General features: G+C 30.2%; 2 protein-coding genes and 1 long non-coding RNA gene across 4 annotated transcripts; 1 reads left to right on the forward strand and 2 right to left on the reverse strand.

Moving 5' to 3' along the window:
- Positions 1-11110: 11110 nt before the first annotated feature.
- LOC128280908 (uncharacterized) lies at positions 11111-12539 on the reverse strand. Its single transcript, XR_008271108.1, has 3 exons — positions 12460-12539; positions 11904-11990; positions 11111-11282 (listed from the first exon to the last, which is right to left on the reverse strand). It is a non-coding gene; the product is annotated as an uncharacterized LOC128280908 (long non-coding RNA).
- A 1574-nt stretch (positions 12540-14113) lies between these two features.
- Positions 14114-15947, forward strand: LOC108463232 (tetrahydroberberine oxidase-like). The gene has a single exon (XM_053019375.1). The coding sequence runs from the start codon at positions 14158-14160 to the stop codon at positions 15658-15660; it is 1503 nt and encodes a 500-aa protein (XP_052875335.1). The 5' UTR covers positions 14114-14157; the 3' UTR covers positions 15661-15947.
- A 3737-nt stretch (positions 15948-19684) lies between these two features.
- On the reverse strand, positions 19685-23158 carry LOC108463562 (protein phosphatase inhibitor 2-like). 2 transcript variants are annotated; one of them, XM_053019457.1, is made up of 5 exons: positions 22894-23158; positions 21967-22012; positions 21081-21205; positions 20732-20902; positions 19685-20117 (listed from the first exon to the last, which is right to left on the reverse strand). In XM_053019457.1, exons 2-5 carry the CDS (start codon positions 21969-21971, stop codon positions 19915-19917), a joined length of 504 nt encoding a protein of 167 aa, XP_052875417.1. In that variant the 5' UTR covers positions 21972-22012; positions 22894-23158; the 3' UTR covers positions 19685-19914. The 2 variants fall into 2 exon arrangements, with proteins under 2 accessions (XP_052875417.1, XP_017618975.1); XM_017763486.2 differs by having other exon boundaries at positions 21967-22020; positions 22894-23155.
- Between the last annotated feature and the right edge of the window lie 1630 nt (positions 23159-24788).

The raw sequence follows: 24788 nt of genomic DNA on the forward strand, positions 1-24788 counted from the left end.
CAATAAAATTTGTTTTGTGAGAGGGGGTTTGGTGAGAAACTAATTGAAGAATAGAAAGAATGTGGGTCTTGTAAAACCTTGTAAAACCCCAGCAGCAGATTATGGCTCCCTTGATTCAATACCCATCCATTCATTTTTTAAAAGTAAATATTTATTTCTTGAAGAATCCTAACTTACCTCTCTACCCTTATAAAACAAAAAAGGCAAATAAATGACATTTTGAATTCTAGAATAACTCAAGCTCTTGGGTATAACGTATACGCAATACAATTTTCTGATTATCAGCGTGGAGCATGCGTTTTGCTGCATGAAATTTTATCAAAATAAATGTTTATACTGGAAAACTTTTTTGCAAATGTGAATATATATGCTTTCTCTAAAGTCAATATAAAATGAAAATACCATAGCTTTGTCTAAATGACAAAGAATTGAGATGTCGTTATCAGCATCACTATTCAACAATTTATTGCTGTAGGCTTATGGGTTATGGCATTATAGTTATCAAAACCCACTGCCGAATAGTTGCACAAGTAAAGCTCCTATGCCATGAACAAAGAATTAGACTAATTAGGTTATTAAAATTTTGATAGCTTAATTTCCATTCATTGATAAGGACGGTATAACTACTGCATTCATATTCTATTCATTATTGTAATATATTGATATTTCTACAATCATTAACACCATTTTATTTTAAATCGTAAAAAAAAAATAAAAAAAATTCAATAGAATATGAATGCAGTTTTTTAATCGACGCGTATCAGCCATTGCTCCTTCTGCTGTTATTATTAAAAAATGGTTTAAGCATACAACTAGGTTGAGTCAAGGCAAGACCCCTTCAATTGGTTGACTTCTTTTAAGAAGAACGTAAAAGAAGTGCATGTGAAAGGCCGGCAGCTTTTGCCCTTTTTCTTATATATATATATATATATATATATATATATATATATATATTTTAAATTTTATGGATTTCACCGAATTTTAAGCTTACACATTTTCATCTTTTAATTTTTAAAAAATGAACTTAATTTGGATGTAGTTTTAATTAGATATTTATTAAAATGAGTTTTAATTAAAGAATAAATTTGAGTGCACATTTAAGTAAAATGGGATGCAGGAATGGGGGAAACGGCGGAATTTGGAAAAGAGGTAGGAAGAAGAGATTGGAAAAGGATTCTAGGATTCTTTCACTTCTAATTACCCCCTCCTTTATCATTCAACAATTGGTTTTTGGTAATTTTCCTCAGATGTGATACAAACACGGATGGAAGAATTGATGAGAGGGACATGTAAACTTAATTAATGAATGTACTAATTTATTTGATGGACAGCAACACATGTACAAATTAGGTGTACAAACTTAATGTTAAAATCTACCGGACAACTGTGAGTGTGCCACTTTGTCTAGCAAATGTTATTTTTTATCATTACATATTTTTATGTAACATTAGAAAAACTTATCCGATACAGATTTTTATCAATAAAACTTTAGCTTGTAAACCCCAGAGAAGTGTCTCTACTATTTCGTCTTCAATCTGATTTTTCAACATTACTTCTAACTCAATTTCAACAACACCCACAAAATAATCAACATTTTTTTTCCTCTCCTTTTTCTTGTGCTGAAGGTTAAAGTTATTCTATTCTATCTAACTGCCATAAGTTTAGTCCATTTAGAGCTGTTTCTTCAAGTAAACGCAACAAATGTTGTTACCAATCAAAAGGTTGCTGCCAATTTTATTAAAAAAAATAATTTGTTGCTCACAGGTTTAAGTAGTTTTGAATAAATTCATCTAACATTATTTTGTTTAAATTTAATCCGTTTATATTTTTTATTAATTTAGCCTTTACCTTTTTTTTTTTTAACTAAATTTAACTATACATAAACTATCCCCTTCGTTAATATATTATTGTTTTAGTCCAGATTTCTATTTTTAAAAACTATTTTTTAAAGGTCAACAGGGCCAGCTTTGATGATTTCGGCGGTTTCTCTTTGGGCTCTGCACGTTAAACCCATAAGCCCAACCAATAATTTAAGATGAGATAGAGGAAGGGGGAAAAGAGAGCACTTATTCTTATTAACCAAGCATAAATGACACATATCCAACCACATTACATGAGCAAATAGCTCAACCAAATCAAGAAGGCCTGCAACATTGGCAAGCCTTGCGCCGCATCTCTCAACCAAATAGCAACCGAAAGTGGAGCTGCAAATAGACAAAACCAATAAAGCCATAACCACTTATATAAACCAGCTTCTCACTTTTCACGATCAATCCAGGAAAAAGCATTCATCCACCCTTGCTCCAAACGGAGGACAAAAATAGAGAGCACAAGAGAAAAGATTGATGATAAGAGAACCTCAGCCCTCCCCACAAATACGCCACACTGCAAATATCACACTTTAAATCCCAATTCAGATGCGCACCAAGAGCAGAACAGCTAAGAGTCACCTGCAAAAAGACCAATCAACACGCATGATGCACCAGCACATCACTAAAGCAATAAGTGACAGACAAATCTCTGAAGCCAGCATAGAAGGGAGGCTTATTACCGCCACCATCAGGAGGACGAGACGATGACGCCTTGGAACCCTGAAGGAGCTCATTATTATGGTCAGCTTGAGGCATTGTGGGTTCACCTGCTGTATCGACATTGAGTCTATATTCTGTCTCCTCAAATGAAACCACAGTATTTCCGTCTTTATCCAACGATGACTGCGGCAGATTGGACTCTTTTGAATTAGCCTTAGCTACCGGGCCGCCAGAATTGAATTTAGCCTTGTCGGGCCCATGTTCCGAGCTTCCCCTCATCTCTTCTGTTGGGCTTATGGGTTTGACGTGCAGAGCCCAAAGAGGAACCGCCAAAATCATCAAAGCTGGCCCCGTTGACCTCTTTAACTGCAGCAGAATCCTCCTCTAAGTTAGCCAATATATCAAATTTTAATCACCCTAGATTGCTCCCCTGGTTCTCTCTGACAGAGTTGTCTCCTTTCCATGTTTTTTTTCTGTGACGTACGTTGCACCACCATCCAGTCCACATACTTCTCCTTCTCTACCGGCGACACCGTCCTCGGTTGTTCTGGTTGGTTCTCTGATGGGTTATTGCATTGTGATTCATTCTTAGGAGTAAACGAGCATCCTTCGTTAACATGGCTATATCTCCCACAACTAAAGCAAATTATTGGGAGTGATTCATATTCAACCCTTTGAAGGAATCATCAATCTATATCTCCAAAATTAACAGCTTGTTGATACTAATATTAACAACTATACAATCAAATCTATTTTAAGAATTATTATTTATATTTTTTTAATTGTCTCACTTATAAATTTTGTTTTTTTCTTATATAGGGCACTTGACAAGTCGGGTAGTCTAACCCATGCTACTACATTCGATAGGTACAGCTAAAGCATGTTAAAGTTGGAAGTCCACCCATGACAAGGCCGTCAAAAAATCATTCTCAATACTAAACTTGACCAAAAAATAACCATTATCAATACTTATAAGATAAATTAATTGTTGTGGTTTCCATGAATGAATTTGATTGTACAAATCATTTAGACCAATCTTTTTCCCTAACAGCTTCAGGACCACTGTCCTTGCCGTGCTCAATCAAATTATGGATTCTTTCAGAAAACTTGATAGAGGAGACTCCATCAACCATCCCTGTTGAGCAATATCCTCATCATCACCAGCCAGGCCATTCCCTTTTAAACCTTAACCATTATTCATTAGCCAATTCTTAAAAGACATAGCCCCCTAATGGGATTAAAATCCATAAGGTCACCCAGGTCATGAGGCAATTGTCCCTTCTTTGTAACTCTACCACAATTGTTGGCACCCAAAGAGGAAGAGAGAGGAATGTTCATTGCTAACTATCAGATTTCTTCGTGTAAAGTAAAATCTGCTTAGTTACTCTAACCAACTTTTATTATGCATGATCAAGTTTAGTTTATTAAAATTTTATAAAATCATTTTCATATTTGCATTTTAAGCTTAAATTCATTTAATGAATGATTGGATTATCATAGAAGCAAGAAAACATGAACTATGATGGGCAAAAGAAAACATCTTCTGTTATTAAAAATTTTGAATTTCGGTGTTGTATGAGAAAATTTATTTAACAAGTAAATTAGTAGAATTTAATTAGGCTTTTATGTCGATTTTTACAATATTTAAAGAAATATGTTGATTTTGAAGAGAGAAAAACAGAAAATGGCAAATCAGCATATTCTTGTAGGATACATTTTCTGAAAATGCCTTTCACAAAACGCGGTTTTTTTTTTTGCATCAACTCCTTTTATTAGATAGTTAGATGTTAGTGATTTTTTTTTTTTGAGTCTCAAGTTTGATTTCTCTCCTAATAACATTTGTATTTTTTATTTCATGTTGTTTTAAACTTTGTTTAGTTTTAACTAATGTTTTTAATGCATCAACTCCTTTAGTTAGATAGTTAAAAAATAGTGATTTTATCCTTAAGTCCCAAGTTTGATTCATCTTTTAAGTACATTTATATATATTTTTTATCTCATGTTATTTCACGCCTTCTTTTATTTTTAATTAATGTTTTAATTAATAAATATATTATTTTCAAATTTTTATATTTATTTTAATTCATAACTCTTTTATTTATAAAACCAAATTATTATTTCAAATATTTTTAATATAACGATTATTTTATTTTATAAATAATAAAATTAAAAATAAAAAGTTTGAGTGCAAAATATTTATTAATTAAAAATAAAAAATATAAATATGCTTAGAAGAGAAATTAAATTTAGGACTCAAGGATAAAAATAATATTATCTAATCATCTAACCAACAGTGCTAATACATTAAAACATTAATTAAAAATTAAAAAATAACTAAAAAATATAAATATGAGTGAGAGAGGAATTGAATTTAGAATGCTAAAACAAAATTGCTAACATCTAATCATCTAACTAAAGAAATGAAATTGATGCAAGTTTCATAGAAAGGGTTTTCAGAAAGTGCATCCTACTTTCAGTTGAAAACACTCATGTTAGGGTTTTTTTTTAATTCTATCTCCAAAATTTTTATGTATTTCTCTAAATATATATATATTTTTATCTAAATTGCCCTAACTTTTGAGACTATTTATTTTATTTATATATATGTATTCACTCTAAATAATTCAAGAGAGTGGAAAATATTTACTTCTCTGTCTTGTTTTGGAATACACGATCCGATGGGAAGCAAGATAAGCGAACTAATTGGGTTTTTTTACGTGAATAATATAAAATAAATTAATATATATAAAAATAAGATAACAAGAATAATATTTATAAAATAGATAAAATATATAGTAAAATATTGGTGCTGCTTGACTAATCGGTGGCATCATTTTATTTCTAATAAAAAACTTATTTTTTAGGTGTAACTAAATCAATCGACGGCACTCGTATTTTATATGATAAATATAAGTTTTTATCAATATACGAGAAAAAAATAAATACATATATATATTTGAAATATTTAATGTTTACGCTAGAGAGTATTTCCTATTCACTCGTCTTTTCTTGTAGGAAATATTTACTATTCATGCCAGAAAATATTTATTGTTCATCTTCATTCATTTTTTACTTTTGCATCATATTTATTGGTCTTTGTAAACAATTATATATCATTTTGTTGTTGTTTTTATCACATCATCAAGCTGGTGCTACTTGACAGCTTGGCTGCACTAGCTTATCGGCTGACACGGAAGTGATCATTCAATCACAAGTTAGTATTTTTAATATTAAAAAAATTAAAACACGAGTTTTTTCAGCTAATTTTTTTTAAAACTGGTGCAACTAGGTTGTCAGGTGGCACAGCCTGACGGAAGTGACCACGAATTCATGTTTTTAATATCAAGAAAAAATTAAAACACGAGTTTTTTTTTAGCTAAATTTTTTTAAAAGTTTGTGGGTGCCGTCGCCAAATAATTTTTATTTTTTACTTTTTTCCCATATATTGAAAAAACTCGTATTAACCATACAAAATACGAGTGCAGCCAATTGATCCGGCTGCACCCAAAAAAATTAATTTTTTATTAAAAATAAAGTGGTACCGTCGATTGGTCGGGTGACACTCGTATTTTTTTTTGTATTTTGCCTATCCTCACAAATATTATTCTTATTATCCTATTTTCGTATATATTGATTTATTTTATATTATTCATGTAAAACCCAAACTAATTATATATTAGTACTTTTATATATATACATATATATATAATTAAATTGGTGTTTGTTTCACCAATTCCATATGAATATTTTGGCTTTTATAATGATTCAAAAATTTTAATTATTTATTAAATGATCCATTTTGAACAGTAAACATTGATGTCATTGTCATTGGCGGCATCGGACTAAAGTACAATTATATAAAACGTTCATGGAATGAAACAATTACCCTTTTTAGATTGGAAAAAAAAGGGATGACGACATTTCTCCTGCGGCACCAATTAAATGCTTTTAAACTTTTGGTCTAATTACATGTTAGGTTTGTCTATTTTGAAATTAAATTTAAATAGCCCTAAAATATAAGAATAACAAAAACAAACCCCATTCAATTTGTTTTAAAAATAATAAACTTAAAAACTATATAAAATTCTTATTTAAATTACCCAAATATATCCCTAAGAATTTTCCTACAGTTTTAAGTCAAAAATTGTTAAGGGATATGTTTGGGTAATTTAAATAAGAATTTTATATAGTTTTTAAGTTTATTTTTTAAAATAATAATAATAAATTTTGAAAAGAGTTTATTTTTATTATTTTTATATTTTTAAGGGCTATTTAAATTTAATTTTAAAAGGAGATAGACTTAAGTATTTAATTGGTGCCCTCGGGAGGAATGGCGCCACCCTTTTTTTCATCTAATCTAAAAGGTTAATTTTTTTTATGTCCCTAAACGTTTGATATAATTATACTTCAATCTGGTGCCGCCAATAACACCGACGACATCCATTATTTTTTAAAAAAAATTAGAGGTGATAATGTCAATGACAATGGCGTCATCGACGTTTATTTTTCAAAACATGTTATTTATGTACATAATTTTCAACGTAAACTATTTTCATAAATAATCAAAAGTTTTGGATTACCTTTATAAAAAAAAAGCGGGATATTTTTTTTAGATGTATATTAAAATTAATTTTTTTTCGAAAAATAATCCAATTGGTGTCAACATGCGGTCCAAATCACCGACCAATAAGCAGACAGCCACCTACTAAAGATTTGAAAAGAACAATTATCCTCGTTTATAATAAAACTTTAATAATTCTTTCAAATTCTTTTTAATTAAAGGAAAAAAAAGTAGAAAAGGAATTATTTAGGTTTTTTACAAGGAATTATTTAGGCTTTTTTTACTTAAATAATATAAAAATAAAATTAATAACTGAAATAGTATGTTCATTAGACTATTTATCAAAATGGTATGATTTTATTAGTGTACGCTAAATTGACGGCACTAAACTGAGATGTAATTAATGAACCATATCATTTTGATAAATAATCTCATGGGCATGTCATTTCAGTTATTAATTTTATTTTTGTATTATTTAAGTAAAAAATCAATTACTTAAAATAACTTTGATGAATTTGTTAATAATTTTAATAACTTTAGATGTTATAAATTAAATTACACAAATTATAAATTTCAAAATAATTAAAAAAGTTATACTCGAAATCTCTAAAACCGAAATTAACATAAGAAAAAACCCTCGATTAATTAACCCATTGCACTTGGTTATGTCAAACTCCATAAATTAACCAAATTATATTGCATTTACTTATCACAAACAAAGGCATGGATTATTTATATTTTAAAATTTTCTAAAATTTTAAATTTCTTCTTCAAATACATACATATTATAATATAATAACGTATGAAAAATATTTTTAACCTTAGTTATAAAAAAATAGTTAATTACATTATTTAATATATTATGTTCTTGTCGTAGCTTCAAATAAATTAAAATTTTGATTAATCATAGCAGGCATTAAGACAATTTATCAAGGATTGCGTGTATCCATCTCCATTATCGGACTGTCATTTAAAACATTTCCTAATGTTTTATTATAAAATATAAAACGTTTTGGTGGGAAAACAAAATCAACTACGGTAAGCAACTTGTTTTTTTTCTATATAAAAATAATAATGGGAAACAGATTATTTATATAGTGAATATCAGGCACCACCATATCTTTTTTTCAACTACTATGCTATCATATATTTTTTTAAATAGTGTTGTATGATACAATAACAACATTAAACTAAAATGTGATAAATTAAAATATTTAGGTATTTGATACAAACTTTTTTCTTTTAGATTGATTGTTGTTTTAGGGGATTATTGCTTCATAAACCCTTCATTGCTTTTTTTTTTTTTAAGATATTTTCATTTTGTGGGGAATTCCAATATAGAACATATGACATTTAAACTATATATTTTAGCTTTTAATGTATATATGCTCTGTAACATTCCGAAATAGGGCCTAAACGGAACAGTGGTTGCGAAACCACAAATTTAGGGTAAAATATATATATATATATATATATATTTTGAGGTTCATGGTATGATTACATGATTGTGTGAAAATTTCGTGATAAAATTCTATGCATAAAGTGCTTAAATTGAGGTTAGGGACTAAATCGAATAATTTGCAAAACTTGCATTCTAGAAGTTTTTAGTATGAAATTATTTTGGAATATTAATTAGGAGATCTTAAATGGTAATTTGACCAATTTTAAGTTCATGGACAAAATTAGGACATGGAAGGAATTTTTGAAAGCTTAGTAAGGAGGGGCATTTTGGTCATTTGGTTATTAACATTAATAAAAAGGTGAAAAAGATGATAAAATTGTATCATCTTCTTCAAGTTACCAGCAGAACCTTACCTCTCTCCATAGCTGGGGTTTATTCAACTTTCAAGCTTCATAGTAAGTGATTCCAAGCCCGTTTTAATGATCTTTACGTTTTGAAGTCCGTAGCTCGATAAAGCTTATGCTAGCAATAATTTAAGTTAGGAATCAAATTTGGAAAAATACCCATAGGTGAAATTTGTGTATTTTGATGTTTTATGATGGAATATGAGGTTTTAAATTATGTTAGACAACTTGTGCTACTTGGTTTTAAGTGAAAGCGAGTAAAAGGCTTAATCGGTAAAAATACCTAATAGTCATAAGTACATGTTAGTGTGTGAATTTGATGTTGCCATAGAAGGAAAAATGATCAGCATGTCATAAAACATAAGAAAATAGGATGAAGTTTAATTTACGAGCCTTGGGGCAAAAGTGCAAATATGTGAAAGTTTAGGGGCAAAATGTAATTTTGCCAAAGTTTGAGTAAAGGGTTGTTTTGATAAATGTTGATATTAAATAAGCTAAATTTGCTATTATAGATCAAGAAGAGCGAAATTCGAGTAGATCGGGAAAAGAAAAAGTAAAGGACTAAATTGTAAAGTTTAGTCACATTTTGTATCGAGGTAAGTTTACAGTAAATAAATGCAATATTCTTTTATTTTACATTATTATTGTCAATTTCCAGCATTTATAATAAATGTAACACTCCTTACCCGAGACTGTTTCCAGAATCGAGCACGAGGCATTACTAAACTTATTCTATCCCTTAAATAGGTTTAAATTGTTTATTTAAGCATTTCGGAATGTGCTGCCATTCTGCGTCGTAGTCGCCTAAAAATTCATATCTTGAGTTCCGAAACTCGAAATTAAGATCCGTAAATTTTTCCTGAAAGAAATCCCAAGTGACCCTCTCTTTCGGTACAACTGATACAAGTGTCTTCCACCAAGAGTAGGTCGAGTCTCTAAGAAGTGATACTACACATTTCATACATTCCTCGTGTACAAGATAATTCGTCAAAGACTCGATAGTATTTTCTAACCAAAATTCGCTCTTTCGCATCATCATCTTTTGTTGCTCGGAACTCTTCGCCTTTGTTTCTGATTCTATCAACTGGTGGTTTTCTCTTACCACTGTACCTATGATGGGGAAGCTTGAGCTACATGGGTAGCCCGAGAATCATGAGGGGTGGAGGTCTAATCTGGGATTCGTGCGAACGAACTCGGCAAATAAATCATTCAAAGCTCGGAGAGAGCTTCTAGTCACTCCTCCCGATCAACTATTACGGCCTATTCTCGGATGGCGCTGCCCTTCGTGGAAGCAGGCGCATTACTTTCTACATCATCATCACCTTGCCGGATCCATTACTATAAAACAAAATATTTAAAAAAATCGTCGAGTCGTCACACTATCAAAATACAAGTATGGCATGTATAGCTAGACTTTTCTCACACTAACTGCTCCGAGAACCGACTAAACCTGCTCGATACCAATAAATGTAACACTCCTTACCCGAGACTGTTTTGAGAATCGAGCACGAGGCATTACTAAACTTATTCTATCCCTTAAATAGGTTTAAATTGTTTATTTAAGCATTTCGAATGTGCTGCCATTCTGCGTCAGAGTCGCCTAAAATTCATATCTTGAGTTCGAAACTCGAAATTAAGATCCGTAAATTTTCCTGAAACTAGACTCATATATCTATCTACTAATTTTTTCATAGATTTTGACTTGGCCAATTAGTACAGTTTATTAGTTAAAGTTTCCCTGTTTCAAAACTCGACTGCACTAACCTCTTGTTACTACGAACCATGTTTCTTCCTGTACAAAATTCATATCACTAAGCCGTTTGTTTCTCTTAAAACTAGACTCAACAAGGATTATAACCATATAAAGTATACCTTCTAATTAGTTTTGTACAATTTATGGTGAATTTCAAAGTTGAAACAGGGTTCCAGAAATTGCTCTGACCCTGTTTCACTAAAACTCAGATATATCATGAAATATAATACCTTTACCTATTTTCTTATTCCATAAGAAAATAGACATAATAACTTTAATTTAATATATTATTCATCTTCAAACTATGTTTATAAAATTTTAGTGATTTTTCAAATTTACGTCATTGCTGTTACTTGAATCTGTTTTTAGGTTACTTTCACATTTTCATAATTTTCATGTGATAATCACCATTCAATCATACATATTAATAAACATGCATATCATCGGCCATTTTATTAGCTAATCACTAGCAAGTATTTACACATCATTCATTGTTCATATTATACCAAAAGTGGCTAAGTTTCTATACATGCCATACACAAAACAAAACGTCTAATTATACCGAGTTATTTCTTTGATAGTGTGATCGGCCTCCGACGTTTCCTTCGATCCCCGAGTGGCTAGATAAGTACTATAAGAAGAAGAAAATAAAGAGATTAAGCACTAGGCTTAGTAAGCTTACAAGCAAATAAATCACAACATTCAATATAATGGATAATTATGCATAATATCATCTAACATCATAAATTTCTTTACTTCTCAATTTCTATCTTCTTCTTTATTCCCTTACCTTCTTTCTTACCTGACCTTTCCTTTTTCATAAGTATAATCTACTTTTCCTTTGCTGTTAATTCACTGTAATTTAACTCGTATCCTGACCCGTTGAACCACTCGGAATACTAAGGATACTAGGGTCGTTCCTGTCTATCAATATCTCGCCAATGCCATGTCTTTGACATGGACTTACATGAATTATTCCTCTCCAATGCCATATATAATATGGACTTACATGGCTCAATCCTGTCTCCAAAGCCATATTTCTAATATGGACTTACATGGCTCATTTCGTTCGTCACATCAACCCTAATATCCTAACATTCCTAGGGTTCAACCGGGCTTTCTAACACTTTTCCTCCATCACTTCACCTTAAATTCGACTTTAAATATTTTCATAACATAAATATATAAATGCTGAAATTGACAATAATAATGTAAAATAAAAGAATATTGCATTTATTTACTGTAAACTTACCTCGATACAAAATGTGACTAAACTTTACAATTTAGTCCTTTACTTTTTCTTTTCCCCGATCTACTCTCGAATTTCGCTCTTCTTGATCTATAATAGCAAATTTAGCTTATTTAATATCAACATTTATCAAAACAACCCTTTACTCAAACTTTGGCAAAATTACATTTTTGCCCCTAAACTTTCACATATTTGCACTTTTGCCCCAAGGCTCGTAAATTAAACTTCATCCTATTTTCTTATGTTTTATGACATGCTGATCATTTTTCCCTTCTATGGCAACATCAAATTCACACACTAACATGTACTTATGACTATTAGGTATTTTTACCGATTAAGCCTTTTTACTCGTTTTCACTTAAAACCAAGTAGCACAAGTTGTCTAACATAATTTAAAACCTCATATTCCATCATAAAACATCAAAATACACAAATTTCACCTATGGGTATTTTTCCAAATTTGATTCCTAACTTAAATTATTGCTAGCATAAGCTTTATCGAGCTACCGGGACTTCAAAAACGTAAAGATCATTAAAAACGGGGCTTGGAATCACTTACTATGAAGCTTGAAAGTTGAATAAACCCCAGCTATGGAGAGAGGTAAGGTTCTGCTGGTAACTTGAAGAAGATGATACAATTTTATCATCTTTTCACCTTTTATTAATGTTAATAACCAAATGACCAAAATGCCCTCCTTACTAAGCTTTCAAAATTCCTTCCATGTCCTAATTTTGTCCATGAACTTAAAATTGGTCAAATTACCATTTAAGATCTCCTAATTAATATTCCAAAATAATTTCATACTAAAAACTTCTAGAATGCAAGTTTTGCAAATTATTCGATTTAGTCCCTAACCTCAATTTAAGCACTTTATGCATAGAATTTTATCACGAAATTTTCACACAATCATGTAATCATACCATGAACCTCAAAATAATAATAATATATATATATATATATTTTTTTTTATCCTAAATTTGTGGTTTCGCAACCACTGTTCCGTTTAGGCCCTATTTCGGAATGTTACATGCTCACCCTTTGCACGAGATTAATTACTTTTGGGTTAGATATAGAGTAAAATTTTAAAGGTTAAAATATGCTTAATGTTATTATATTCTTCGTGTATCTAAAATTTAGTTTCTATACTTTTATTTTCAAGAGTTTAGTAACTTTATTTTTGAATTGAAAATTTTAGGTGAATTTGTTTAGACCATTACAATTCTTTTGTTGAATTTGCTGGTGTAATATTTTAAAATTAAAAACATATACTCTCTAGTTATTCATATAATAAAAGATGACATTGTAATGAATCAATTTAATAGAGAATTTTAAGGGTGCTAATATTTTTAAAAATTCATTTCAATATTTTAAAAAAAGTATTTAATTTAACTAATGAAAATTATAAGAGTTGAAATATCAAATTATGTCAAAATTAAACTTTTATTTCAAAAATAAAATATAGAGATTGAATTTTAAATTTGAGCCAAATATACTAATCAAAACTAAAAATTAACCATTATTATATAATCTCAAAATAAGAGAGGGATTAAAACTAAAATTTAGCCACCATCTATTTGTGTAAAAAAAATGAAGAAGAACAAGTTTGAGGTAATGAGAGGGACTAAAGTGGTAATTTTAAAAAAATACAAGTATCTTAAAAATAATAATAAACAAAGAAGGGTTTATGAAACAATTATTCGCTACCACACTCTTAGATAGAGCCCTTAACTTTTTTTTGTTTTTTGCAACAATCGATCTAAAAGAAAAAGTTTTATATTAGACCCATGAATGTTTTGATTTATAATACTTCAATCCGATGTGACCACTGTGTTTGACCGATGTCGTCACTGTGTCTGACGACAATAATAAAAAAAATTACTTTTTAAAAAACCATATATTACGTGATGATTAGGGAAAAAATTAAGGTGATACTACCAACCAGTTCAACCATAATTATAAAAAACATCTCATTTTCATAATTATTCAGTTTCTCATCGTTTTCGTAAACATCTCATGATGACTGGGGAAAGATAAAATTACTTGCAGAAGATGCGGTTAAGCAAATTACTATTCTTTGGAGTTCTTTTTCCCCCTCGTAGTAGACTTCACAAAATAATATACTACAAAAATAAACATCTGAAACTAATTATGACATCATGAAATATAGGAATATGATAGATATAATAACGGCTAGGCAATGCTATATAAAGAAAGCAAAATGTAACTCACCCCCATGCTCACAACCAGCTCAGGAAAATGAAGTTCCTTCAGTATTCTGTGCTTCCATTTCTTTTAGTTGTAGTGATTTTGTCATTGAGTGGGGCAACTTTAGCTCATTCTCATGGGGATTTCCTTCTTTGCCTTTCTCTTCATTTAGCAAATTCTTCTACCATTTCTAAGGTTATTTACATGCGAAATAATCCCTCATATTCATCTGTTTTGAATGCTTCTATTCAAAATACCAGGTTCTCCACACCAGCTACCCCTAAACCCTTGGCCATTATTACACCACTCAAAACATCCCATATCCAATCAACAATTTACTGTTCCAAAAAACATGGGTTGCAGCTTAGGATTCGAAGTGGCGGTCATGATTTCGAGGGTCTTTCTTATGTTTCTGAAGTTCCATTTGTCATCCTTGATCTGCTCAACTTTCGAGCAGTTAAAGTTGACACAAAGAATAAAGTTGCCTGGGTTCAATCTGGTGCAACTCTAGGTGAATTGTATTACGGAATTGCTGCAAAGACCAAAACACTCGCCTTCCCTGCTGGTATTTGCCCCACTGTGGGCATTGGTGGGCATTTTAGTGGGGGCGGATATGGCATATTGATCCGCAAGTACGGTCTTGCTGCTGATCATATAATTGATGCTCAATTGATTGATGCTAATGGAAGGATTCTTAATAGAAAATCCATGGGCGAAGATTTGTTTTGGGCCATCCGAGGCGGAGGAGGAAATACCTTTGGGATTGTTCTTGCTTGGAAAATAAAGTTAGTCCCCGTTCCAGCCGTTGTAACTGTGTTTACAGTCAACAAGAACTTGGAACAAAATGTAACCAAAATTCTCCATCGATGGCAATACATAGCTCACAAGCTTCCCGATGATTTATATGTGGATGTAGGGATAACGAAGGTGAGTTCCAGTCAAGCAGGGAAGAAAACAGTTCAAGTTGCTTTCATAGCTTTGTTTCTTGGTGGGGTTGATGAGCTGATTCCATTGGTCCAAGAAAGGTTTCCAGAGCTGGGACTAGCCAAAGAGAATTGCAGCGAAATGAGTTGGGCTGAATCCGTTCTTTACTTTGGTAGAGCTCCAAGAAAATCTCTGGATATTTTGCTTGACAAAAATGTTGTTCCAAGAACAATTTTCAAAGCCAAATCAGACTACGTCAAGGAACCCATCCCCGAAAGTGGAATCGAGGGATTCTTGTCCATGTTTCTTGAGAAAGAAGCTGACTTCGCTGCAATGTTAATGGTGCCTTTCGGAGGAAAAATGGAAGAGATCCCAGAAAATGAACTACCTTACCCGCATAGAGCAGGCAACTTGTTTCAAGCCTCGTACATTGTGGGATGGAGAAAAGAAGAAAATGCAGAATCTGGAAAATACATAAGTTGGATCCGAAGATTTTACAGTTATATGGCGACTTATGTTTCAAAATCTCCAAGAGAAGCATATTTTAATTATAGGGATTTGGATATTGGATCTAATAACATTAGTGGCTATACGAGTTACCAACAAGCTAGTATTTGGGGTTTTAAATAATTCAAGAATAATTTCAAAAGATTGGTACAGGTAAAGACCATGGTTGATCCAATGAATTTCTTCAGAAATGAACAAAGTATCCCTCCTCTTTCATCTCCATGAAAGAAGAAAGGTTACTGGGGCTGAAGACTTTACAGCTTTTGGTTAAACATGAATAAAGATATCCGTTGAAAGTGGTATTATATTGCAAAGTGAAGAGGTCCTCTGTCACTCATCACTAGAAAATCTTTGTCACCATATCTATCCTGATGAATAATTTAATGCAAAATCTACTAATTATATCACAATTTTACCTTTTTTTTACAACAAATATTTCATACTTTTGTTTCATCATAAAATATTTTTGGCTTAAACTTTACCATAACAATCAACTTCAAATCAGAATTTTGTTTATATATAAATATGAGATAGAGTATTTTTTTAGTAGTACATAATTGTATATATGAATTTTAATTTGATACAATTATACTTACGTGAAACTCTAATTGTGGTTTAAAATTCAAATGTATATTGGATAAATACATCAATTTATTTTTATATTAGATAAATATTATTATTTATGTATACAATATATAAACATAAAATAATATTATATCAATAATTATATTAATAAATTATAAGAATTGGATCAAATCAAAATTTTATGTATGAATTACACAAAATCAAAATTTATGTATATAATTACACATTCATATATAATTTTAAATTTATCCCATATATTTATCACCAATTTAATATATATCTTTAAAATTGAGATACAACACATTTATTGAATTAATAGTGTATTAATGCACCACAATGCAAATAAACAAGCGATTAAAACTTTATCTTAATAGCTTTAAGAGTTTAGGTTTATAAAATAATAATATTTTCATCCTCAAATTGTAATGTACTAAAACATATAGTGTTTCAACCTATATTATATAGACATATTTTTCACAAGTTAACTTATAATCATTTTATCATATTTTATTATATTACTCAGTAATAAATTAATTTTAATTGATAACTTTTAATTATTTACATCATTTATTTTGAAAAAGAGAAGGAAATTTTTGTTTATTTAAAAAAAGCTCACTTTTATAAAAATTTTATTCATATTTCTAATTTCAATTTAAAATTTATATTAATTATTCTTTAATAATAAATAAGTATTTTCTTACTTAAATAACAAAATGAGTAATAAAAGTATACTTGAAGTGGTTTAGTGAGAAACAAATTTAACAATACAAAGCATGTGGGTCCTGTGAACCCCAGCAGATCTATTCATTCCTTTTAAATAGTTGATTGAATTAAAGTTAGAATGATAAAAGTAAACATTTAAAGATTAAAATATATTTTAATTTTTATATATTTTTATTTTTAAAATTTAATTTTTATTTTATTTTAAAAATTTAGTTACGTTGATACATAACATCAACAGTAATTGATGAAGCAAAGGTGAAGAAGATAATAAAAATCGGGAATTGGAAGTCCTGTCTTCAGAGAGGGTTTTTAGAATTTTATTATATAGGGAAGTTATTCGGTTCAGACTTTAGATTGAGTTATTATATATTTTATTATAAATATATAACAATTTATCTCTCACTTTGTAAAAAAGAGTTATAAAGCGGCTCTTTTGAGATAAATTTATATGCATAGAATGTGATATTAAATTAAACGAATTGTTAGGATATCGAAGGTCGTAATCTTAAATCAAACAAACTATAAAAATGACAGTCGTGATACCAAATCAAGCGAATCATAAAAATGATAGTCGCAATGTTAAATCAAGTGAACTGGTGAAATATTGAAGATCGCGATCTTAAATCAAGTTAACCATAAAAATGTCATTTATGATGTTAAATCAAGCGAACTATTAAAAGATCAAATGTCGTAATCTTAAATCAAGTGAATTGTAAAAATGTCAAGTACGATATTAAATCAAGCGAATTATAAAAATAAAAATTGTGATGTTAAATCAAGCGAATTGTCAGAATATAAAAAATCGCCATTTTAAAATTCGAGATGAAAAATAATTATTTTGTTTGAGAGAATATATAAAAGCCAAAAGTTTTGAGTATGAAAACCCATTCCCCAATAGTTAGATGCAGAAGTAGAGTTGCTATACCATACACAACCGTAAAGAACAAAGAATAGACAAATTAGATTATTAAAACTTTGTAGCAACAGATTAAAAATATTAAATATTTATTGATAGCTTAATTTTCATTCAATCATAAGGATGGTATAACTGCTAAGTAGGACTGCATTCATATTCTGTTGATTATTTCACTAATTATTGTAATTTTATTGATTTCTTTATTATCATTAACATGGTGTTATTTTAAAATGTAGCAAAATATTAAGATAAATATTAAAATTATATATGAATTTTAATTTGGTGTAATTATACATATCAAATTTGAATTGTGATTCATATATATATATATATAAATAAAATTTTCATTTGATTTAATTTTTACAAATCACTAACATCATTAAATTAGTACTATTTTAGGTTTATGTAAATATATACAAATAATTATATTAATCGAATATGAAAACAAATGATTTATTCATTTCTTTAAATGTGTAAAATTGAATCAATATTAAAATTTTATATATATATATATATATATGAATCAAAATTCAATTTAATATGTATAATTACATCTAATCAAAATTCATATATTAAACTACATAATAAATTAAAATTCATAAATAAATAATTTTATGGGTATGTTAAAGAATTACCGGACTACTGTTGAGTGTGAACCCATCAAGTGTTGTAGGCATACAAAGTCCAGCATGATGAGATTCAGGTGGGCCTAGCAACCATCAACCATTCTCAGTTAGCCTCCTTAGATTTGCATACTTCCTATTTAAAATAATTCTTGGGTCGGGTCAGTCAGTCTGAAAATAAGTTTAAACAAAAAAGTAAGGTTTGTTTAAAAAACGAGCCCTTAATCCAGTATGAATTATTAACAAAATAAAAAATCTGTTATTTTTTGCTCTTTTTAACATTTTATTGTTATTTTTATGTTGTTTTCTCATTGTGTTTTGCTACAATTTTACTATTATATTATTATTTTTAGATATTGTATAACTCTTATTTTATTATTAATTTTTCTACTGTTTAGAGGCATTTGATTGTTAAGTTATACCTATCTTAGTATTATTTAAGTATAAATAATTTTTAAATTTATTTTTAATTTGTTGAGAAATATTTATTTTAATATTTTTATTATTTTGATGTATTATATTTTTAATTTTTTATATAAAAACTAACATAAAAATTAATTTGGGTGGGCTAAGTCTAGGCTTTAGTTTTTTAATTAGGTGATATTGAACAAAATTTTAAACCTATTTTTCGAATTGAGCAAAGTCTATCAAACAAATTTAAAATTTTGGCCCAAACCCAGCCCTACCCATGAACAAGTCCATTCATGTTTCATCTCGTATCAAGTTGGGTCATTAGCACTAGGAGCGAAATTTTTGGGGATTGAAATTAAATCATGTATTTTTGTAAGAGTTAAAATATAATTTTATCATTTTATTATTTTATATCTTTATAATTTTTAAATGACTAAAATAAAACTATTATTTTGAAGGTTAAAATGTAATTTTAACATGTACTATAAGGTTTATACATTTTAAGGTGCCGAAAGTATAACTTTTCATTATAGAGGGCCAGAGCTCCTGGTACCGCCCCTGGCATCACCCTATAACCGTGGGATTTGCCACTGAGTATACAGCATCAGCAAAGACTAAGGCTAGCTATGAGATTGCGTCGATGAAAAAGTCACTAGTTTCTTTGAGTGAGGTATGGTAAACCTTTTTAGCCTACTCCATGTAGAAAGATGAAACCTTTTTGGGATTCTATTCGTTGCAATCATCCATGGTGGCAGTTTCTTTGAAATTATTGATTTAAGAGTTGGGGAAGTTTCGCCAATGGTATGTTGCTGCTTGGCCCTCTTCTCATTTAGTTGTCTATATTATCTTTCATAAAATACAACGGACAAGGTGTTTAGTAGCAATAAAGTATATAAAATTGTTGCTTTTTTCTTTATTTGCCAAACAACAAAAGGGTGTGCAGAACTTCACATGAACATGGTGAATTAGGCGGAACTATGTACAAGTGAACTAAATAAGAAAAAAAATATAGGTTTTTTTTCCCTTTGTATGCATGGCACCAATATACCATCAAATAACCATAAAGGATGTCAAAAGAGTCAGCTTTAGGTCTCGAACTGTTGGCCGTGAAGAAGACTTTCAGGGCAAAGTGGCAGTACCTTCCTCTACACCAATGTCTTTCACACCAGAGCTTAAAGATGAAGATAGATCATCCTCCACCCTATCATGTTCGTCCTCAAGGAAAGAGCCCTTCTGTCGCAATTCCTTTATCTTGAAAAATTCATCATAGTGTGATTTTCGTTGCTCCTTAAAGTTCCTACCACTTTGATCTGTTTCAGAATCTGAAAAAAGTAGAACATACTAAAAACCATCAACCAAAGATTGAACACAAGATAATAAATCGTAAGCTAGTGATGACCTGGAAGACTTAAGATTTGGATGGTGGAGTAGTGAAAGGTGTTCGTATCTTCATAACCTTTTTGGACCTCTGTGTATCGTAGAAAAGTCATCTAATTCTGTTTGCTTTCTCAGTAAGTGAACAAGCATTAGAGAATACAATGAGAATCATACGGATGACTCGAGCCAAGAGAAAATGGCACAAGAAAATAATGAAAACTTCCAAGCTATAAGTGAAAGCAAAAGTTTAGAAGCTATAACCCTTGAAATGATAATGTTCCACATCATGAATCTTTCCAGACACATCCCACCATTCCTCCAAAAAGATGAAAAAGGTTCATGAGATGATAAATGCCACTAGGAAAAACAAGGGCTTTACCCATCACAAGGTTGTCTGCTAGAGCAAGCCTCATATCATTTAGACTGAAAACAATCACTTTTAATCTTTTGAAAAATGAAGTTGTCATCAAATATGTTAACCAACTTAAAGGAAAGTGAAACATTTCTCAATATGCCATGAAAAAAAAGGACAACTTAAAAGCACAGATAGTAAGAAAACCTTCTTCGTGAGCCACAGCATTAGCGTCATCACCCAAAGATGTCCAGCCAGCTGAGCACCCAGTTGTTTTTCTACTAGGGGAAGCCACATCCTTCAAAGCAGGGCATAATTTTTTTGCATCCATATCATCGATACAATCATTGAAAACATGTCTTACAGGAGACAAAGACACTACAAACCAATATCAGATTTTATCGTGAGAAAAGCTATTCAATCTTTTATTTTTTTTAAACAGCACTCAACAAATGTATACGTAACTTGAAAACAAAACTAGAGCAACTTTCTTTAATATCCAACATGTATTTAAACTTAAAATAATAGATTTCTTCAGAAGGGTTTATGAGTATACCATCATCATCATCAATCATAGGGTGGTACGGCGTCTTGGGTTCAGTTATTTTCTGCCTTACAGGTTTATTTGCTTCAATTTCCTTAAGTTTTTCCTCATTCCATCTTACACGCCTAATGCTACCCCTAAAAACAATTATTAGATCCAAGGCACAACTAGAAACTATAGAAAAGTATATATCTTTCTTCAGCAAAAAACCTGTATTAAAATGAATGTGTAAGTAGGAAAATGAAAAAAGATTATGCAAAATGGGAATTTTGTACGAAAATAGCTAATATTTAACCATTTGAGTCAAGAAACTCAAACTCCAGCCATAGCCTAATCAAGGCTGTGATAAGATGCCAATATTTAGATGAGTTGACCATATCCTTCCACATTAAAGCGTCATATCCCCATAATGCATTGTCACTCGACAACACACACACACACACACACACATATATATAATGGGTACATTTTCAGTTATCCCTTTTTATTATAGAGTAATAGTCTCATGTACTGTTGCATCAAACCATTAACTGATACATTTAGGAGCCTTTCTAAAATAGAGATACCATACGAATATATTAAGTAATTTGAAAATCCATTCTGTGTTAAATCAAACAATCTGCACGATCAACATACTAAATAAACCAACATCTAAAGCTGCTAAGGTGAACTCTAAAGAGGGAAAACACAAGCGAACAACTGCAGCTAAAGACATTGAGATTATTGAGCAATGAAAGAAAATGCATCAAATATAGCAATAACTTCGCATTACACGGTATCAAGAACAATGATAAAAACAATTTCAAGTTAACCACCAATCAACTCTACATCCCATCCATCTCCTTCTAGAAGAAAAAGGAAATAGAAAGGAAATAATATGGGAAGATATTACAATTACTTCATCCGGAAATTTCTTGAGTGCCAAAAGCAAGCTTCAAACGAACCTGATCCACTGAAACATTATAATAATCACTTATCAAAACCTCAATGTCTAAAAATTAATCATGTAAACTATTATACAAATATCAAATACAAAGTGGTAGATTTATCCATGAGCTTGTCGTAGCTATTATTTATGTAAAGCATAAAACTGGAAGGAAAGAAACAAACTGAAAGGAAAACAATGTCTGGACTTGATAAAAATACAAATTGAGAAATTAGGTATTATGGAAAAGTAGAGGATATAACACCAAATTCTCTCAAAAGCATAACTAGATCAACTCCAAGGGAAAACCATGTCAAACCTAATAAAGAAATGCTAATAGCATCTATGAGAGGAAGAAATTACAGGGAATCATGCCAAAATAAACTAAAAACAAAATCCCAACAAGGGCTTCAACATTAGAATTGTAGGCGGGAATCTCATTATCCCAAGGCTACAAGGCTATATACATCGACAACTTGAACTAGCTTTGTTGAGTTGCAAGGACTCTCATTTCCCGATTGTACACCAGGTTAATGCATTTGAGGTTTACTGTTCTTAAAATAAAACAAGGAGAGGCATAATATATCTACATTCAAAATAAAAAATTCATGATCCAATTAACTATTCTAAACGAAATAATGATTACAATTATATGCAAGTAATTCAACCAAGAACCATAAGGAGAAGGAAGCAGGGTGAAACCCAGAACTAGAAAAAGTACCCAATAATCCATTGAATGAAATGTATAGAAGGAGAATGCATGGAGAAATACAATTTAAAAGAAAAGTTCGATACGATCAAATTATCAATCCCAAAAAAAGAAAAAACATTGTTGTTCGTTTTATTGAATGAAATTGAAGTAGAGGAAATGAAAAAGAAAATGGCGAGAGAAAATTGTACCTTTGGATTGATCCTCTTGGCTATCGTAGTTGTATGAAAATGTTATTTTGAGGCTTTTATTATTTCTAACTTTTAGTTAAATCCGGATGCAATGGAGTTACCGCCACCTTCGGTCTATTTCACTTTTACTTTCACGTCAGCTCTCGTACATCTTGCCACCTCAAATCAACTTATTATTAAATCATGATACAGAAAAACAAAATAAATATTTTTAAACTTAAAATGTTTTGTACACCGCGGGATCAACAAAATTCCTCTACCCCTTTCGTCTGTTAACCCTCCTCACATGGCTTAACAGTCAATCTACCATTTCTTTCAATATGAGGGAGGAAATTAACTCTTCACTTGATTAGGGGTGGAAGAGAATCAAGAGTTTCAGTTTATTTCAGATTTCTTCTTACCCCCCAAAAAACACTTCTACAACATGAACTCTGATGGGTCAAAGAAGATCAATAGATTTTTCAGAATTCATTCCCTTTAATTTGGCAATTCATTTTTCTCTATTTTTCATCACTATTGTTTAGTTTCAGACCAAATTTGAAAAACTTAATCATCAATGTTTGTTTTTTCTTTGTTAGCAAGCTTAATGTGAAATTGAGCTTTATATTTTTCGTAGATTTTTGTCATTTATTCATCGATATTTAACTTTTTTTTCAATTTTTTGTGATTTCCATTGAAGTTTACCAATTTTATTTTGAATTTCAATTATGACTTTTTTTTTTTTTTGGTGTTTTGGCTATTTAAATAGTTGAAGCTGAAAACTTATTTATTAATATATTGTACTTTACTATTTTATATTTATTGTTTAATAGAAATTGAATAGTGATAGTATATTAGCAAGTTTTGAAAACTTCTGTATATTAAAAAAATTGTATAAATTTTGTACTAAATAATGAGAGCACTAATCTCACCTAACTAGATAAAGGTAAAATTCGAGCTTCATCCCTCTCAAAAGTCAATGCACTAATCACAATAGAATTGTGTTTACAGCCTAAATTGTGCAAACAATAAAACATTTTCATTCAGCATTCCAAGTATTGACAATTGTTGAATTCAACAAAATGCATGGGAAGAATGACATGATTCTACTCATCATGTATGTAAATAAAGACACAAGTTGCTTATATTTATTTATGGCCTGGGGAGATCAGAAATAATTAGAAACTTGAGTTTTTCATTTTCACTCTCGAGTCAACATTACTGCTCTTGGGAAGGTTATTCTAAGACCTGTGCTTCTTTCTGCTCTCCTGTTGTTTGGGTTTTTTGTTTTTTACATCTTTTGCTTATTGTCCCTTCCTACAATATAATATTTTTCTCAAACGAATTCAGATTTAATTGAGTTAATTCAAGTGAACTTTTTTTTTTTAATATACATGATATTTAAGCTCAACATATTCAACTATTACGTTATTCTTGCGGATGCAATTAAAAGATCATATTGCTTGGCATGATTTACAAGGATAACGAAATTCATGTCATGAATACTGGATAAAATGTCTTCAAATACATTATTATTATTCCAGCTGAAAAGCAGCTATAGACAAAAGAAACTGTTACTGATAATGCATAGGCACAAATGACTTTATACACCTGACATAGTGAACAGTCAACTATAAATGCTATCTTATCATGGCAAAAATCCACCTATGCATGCTTATTACATTTCATGAACATTTAAACATGCTTTTTCAATACATTAAACTGATTTTTTTTTAAAAATATCATAGTTTTGGTTCCAGGAAAGAAAGATTCTGCTTCCAGATCTAAGTGGGCACTTACTTCTTTTTTTTTCTTTTTTATGTTCTTTCTTTCGCAGAACCAATACATTCCTGAAAAAAAAAAAAAAAGCTTAGCATATGGAACAACATAAACAGAATTGAGATCAGTTGTGCAGT

This window comes from Gossypium arboreum, chromosome 9 (genome assembly GCF_025698485.1).
Source record: "Gossypium arboreum isolate Shixiya-1 chromosome 9, ASM2569848v2, whole genome shotgun sequence".
NCBI classification, from domain to species: Eukaryota; Viridiplantae; Streptophyta; class Magnoliopsida; order Malvales; family Malvaceae; genus Gossypium; species Gossypium arboreum.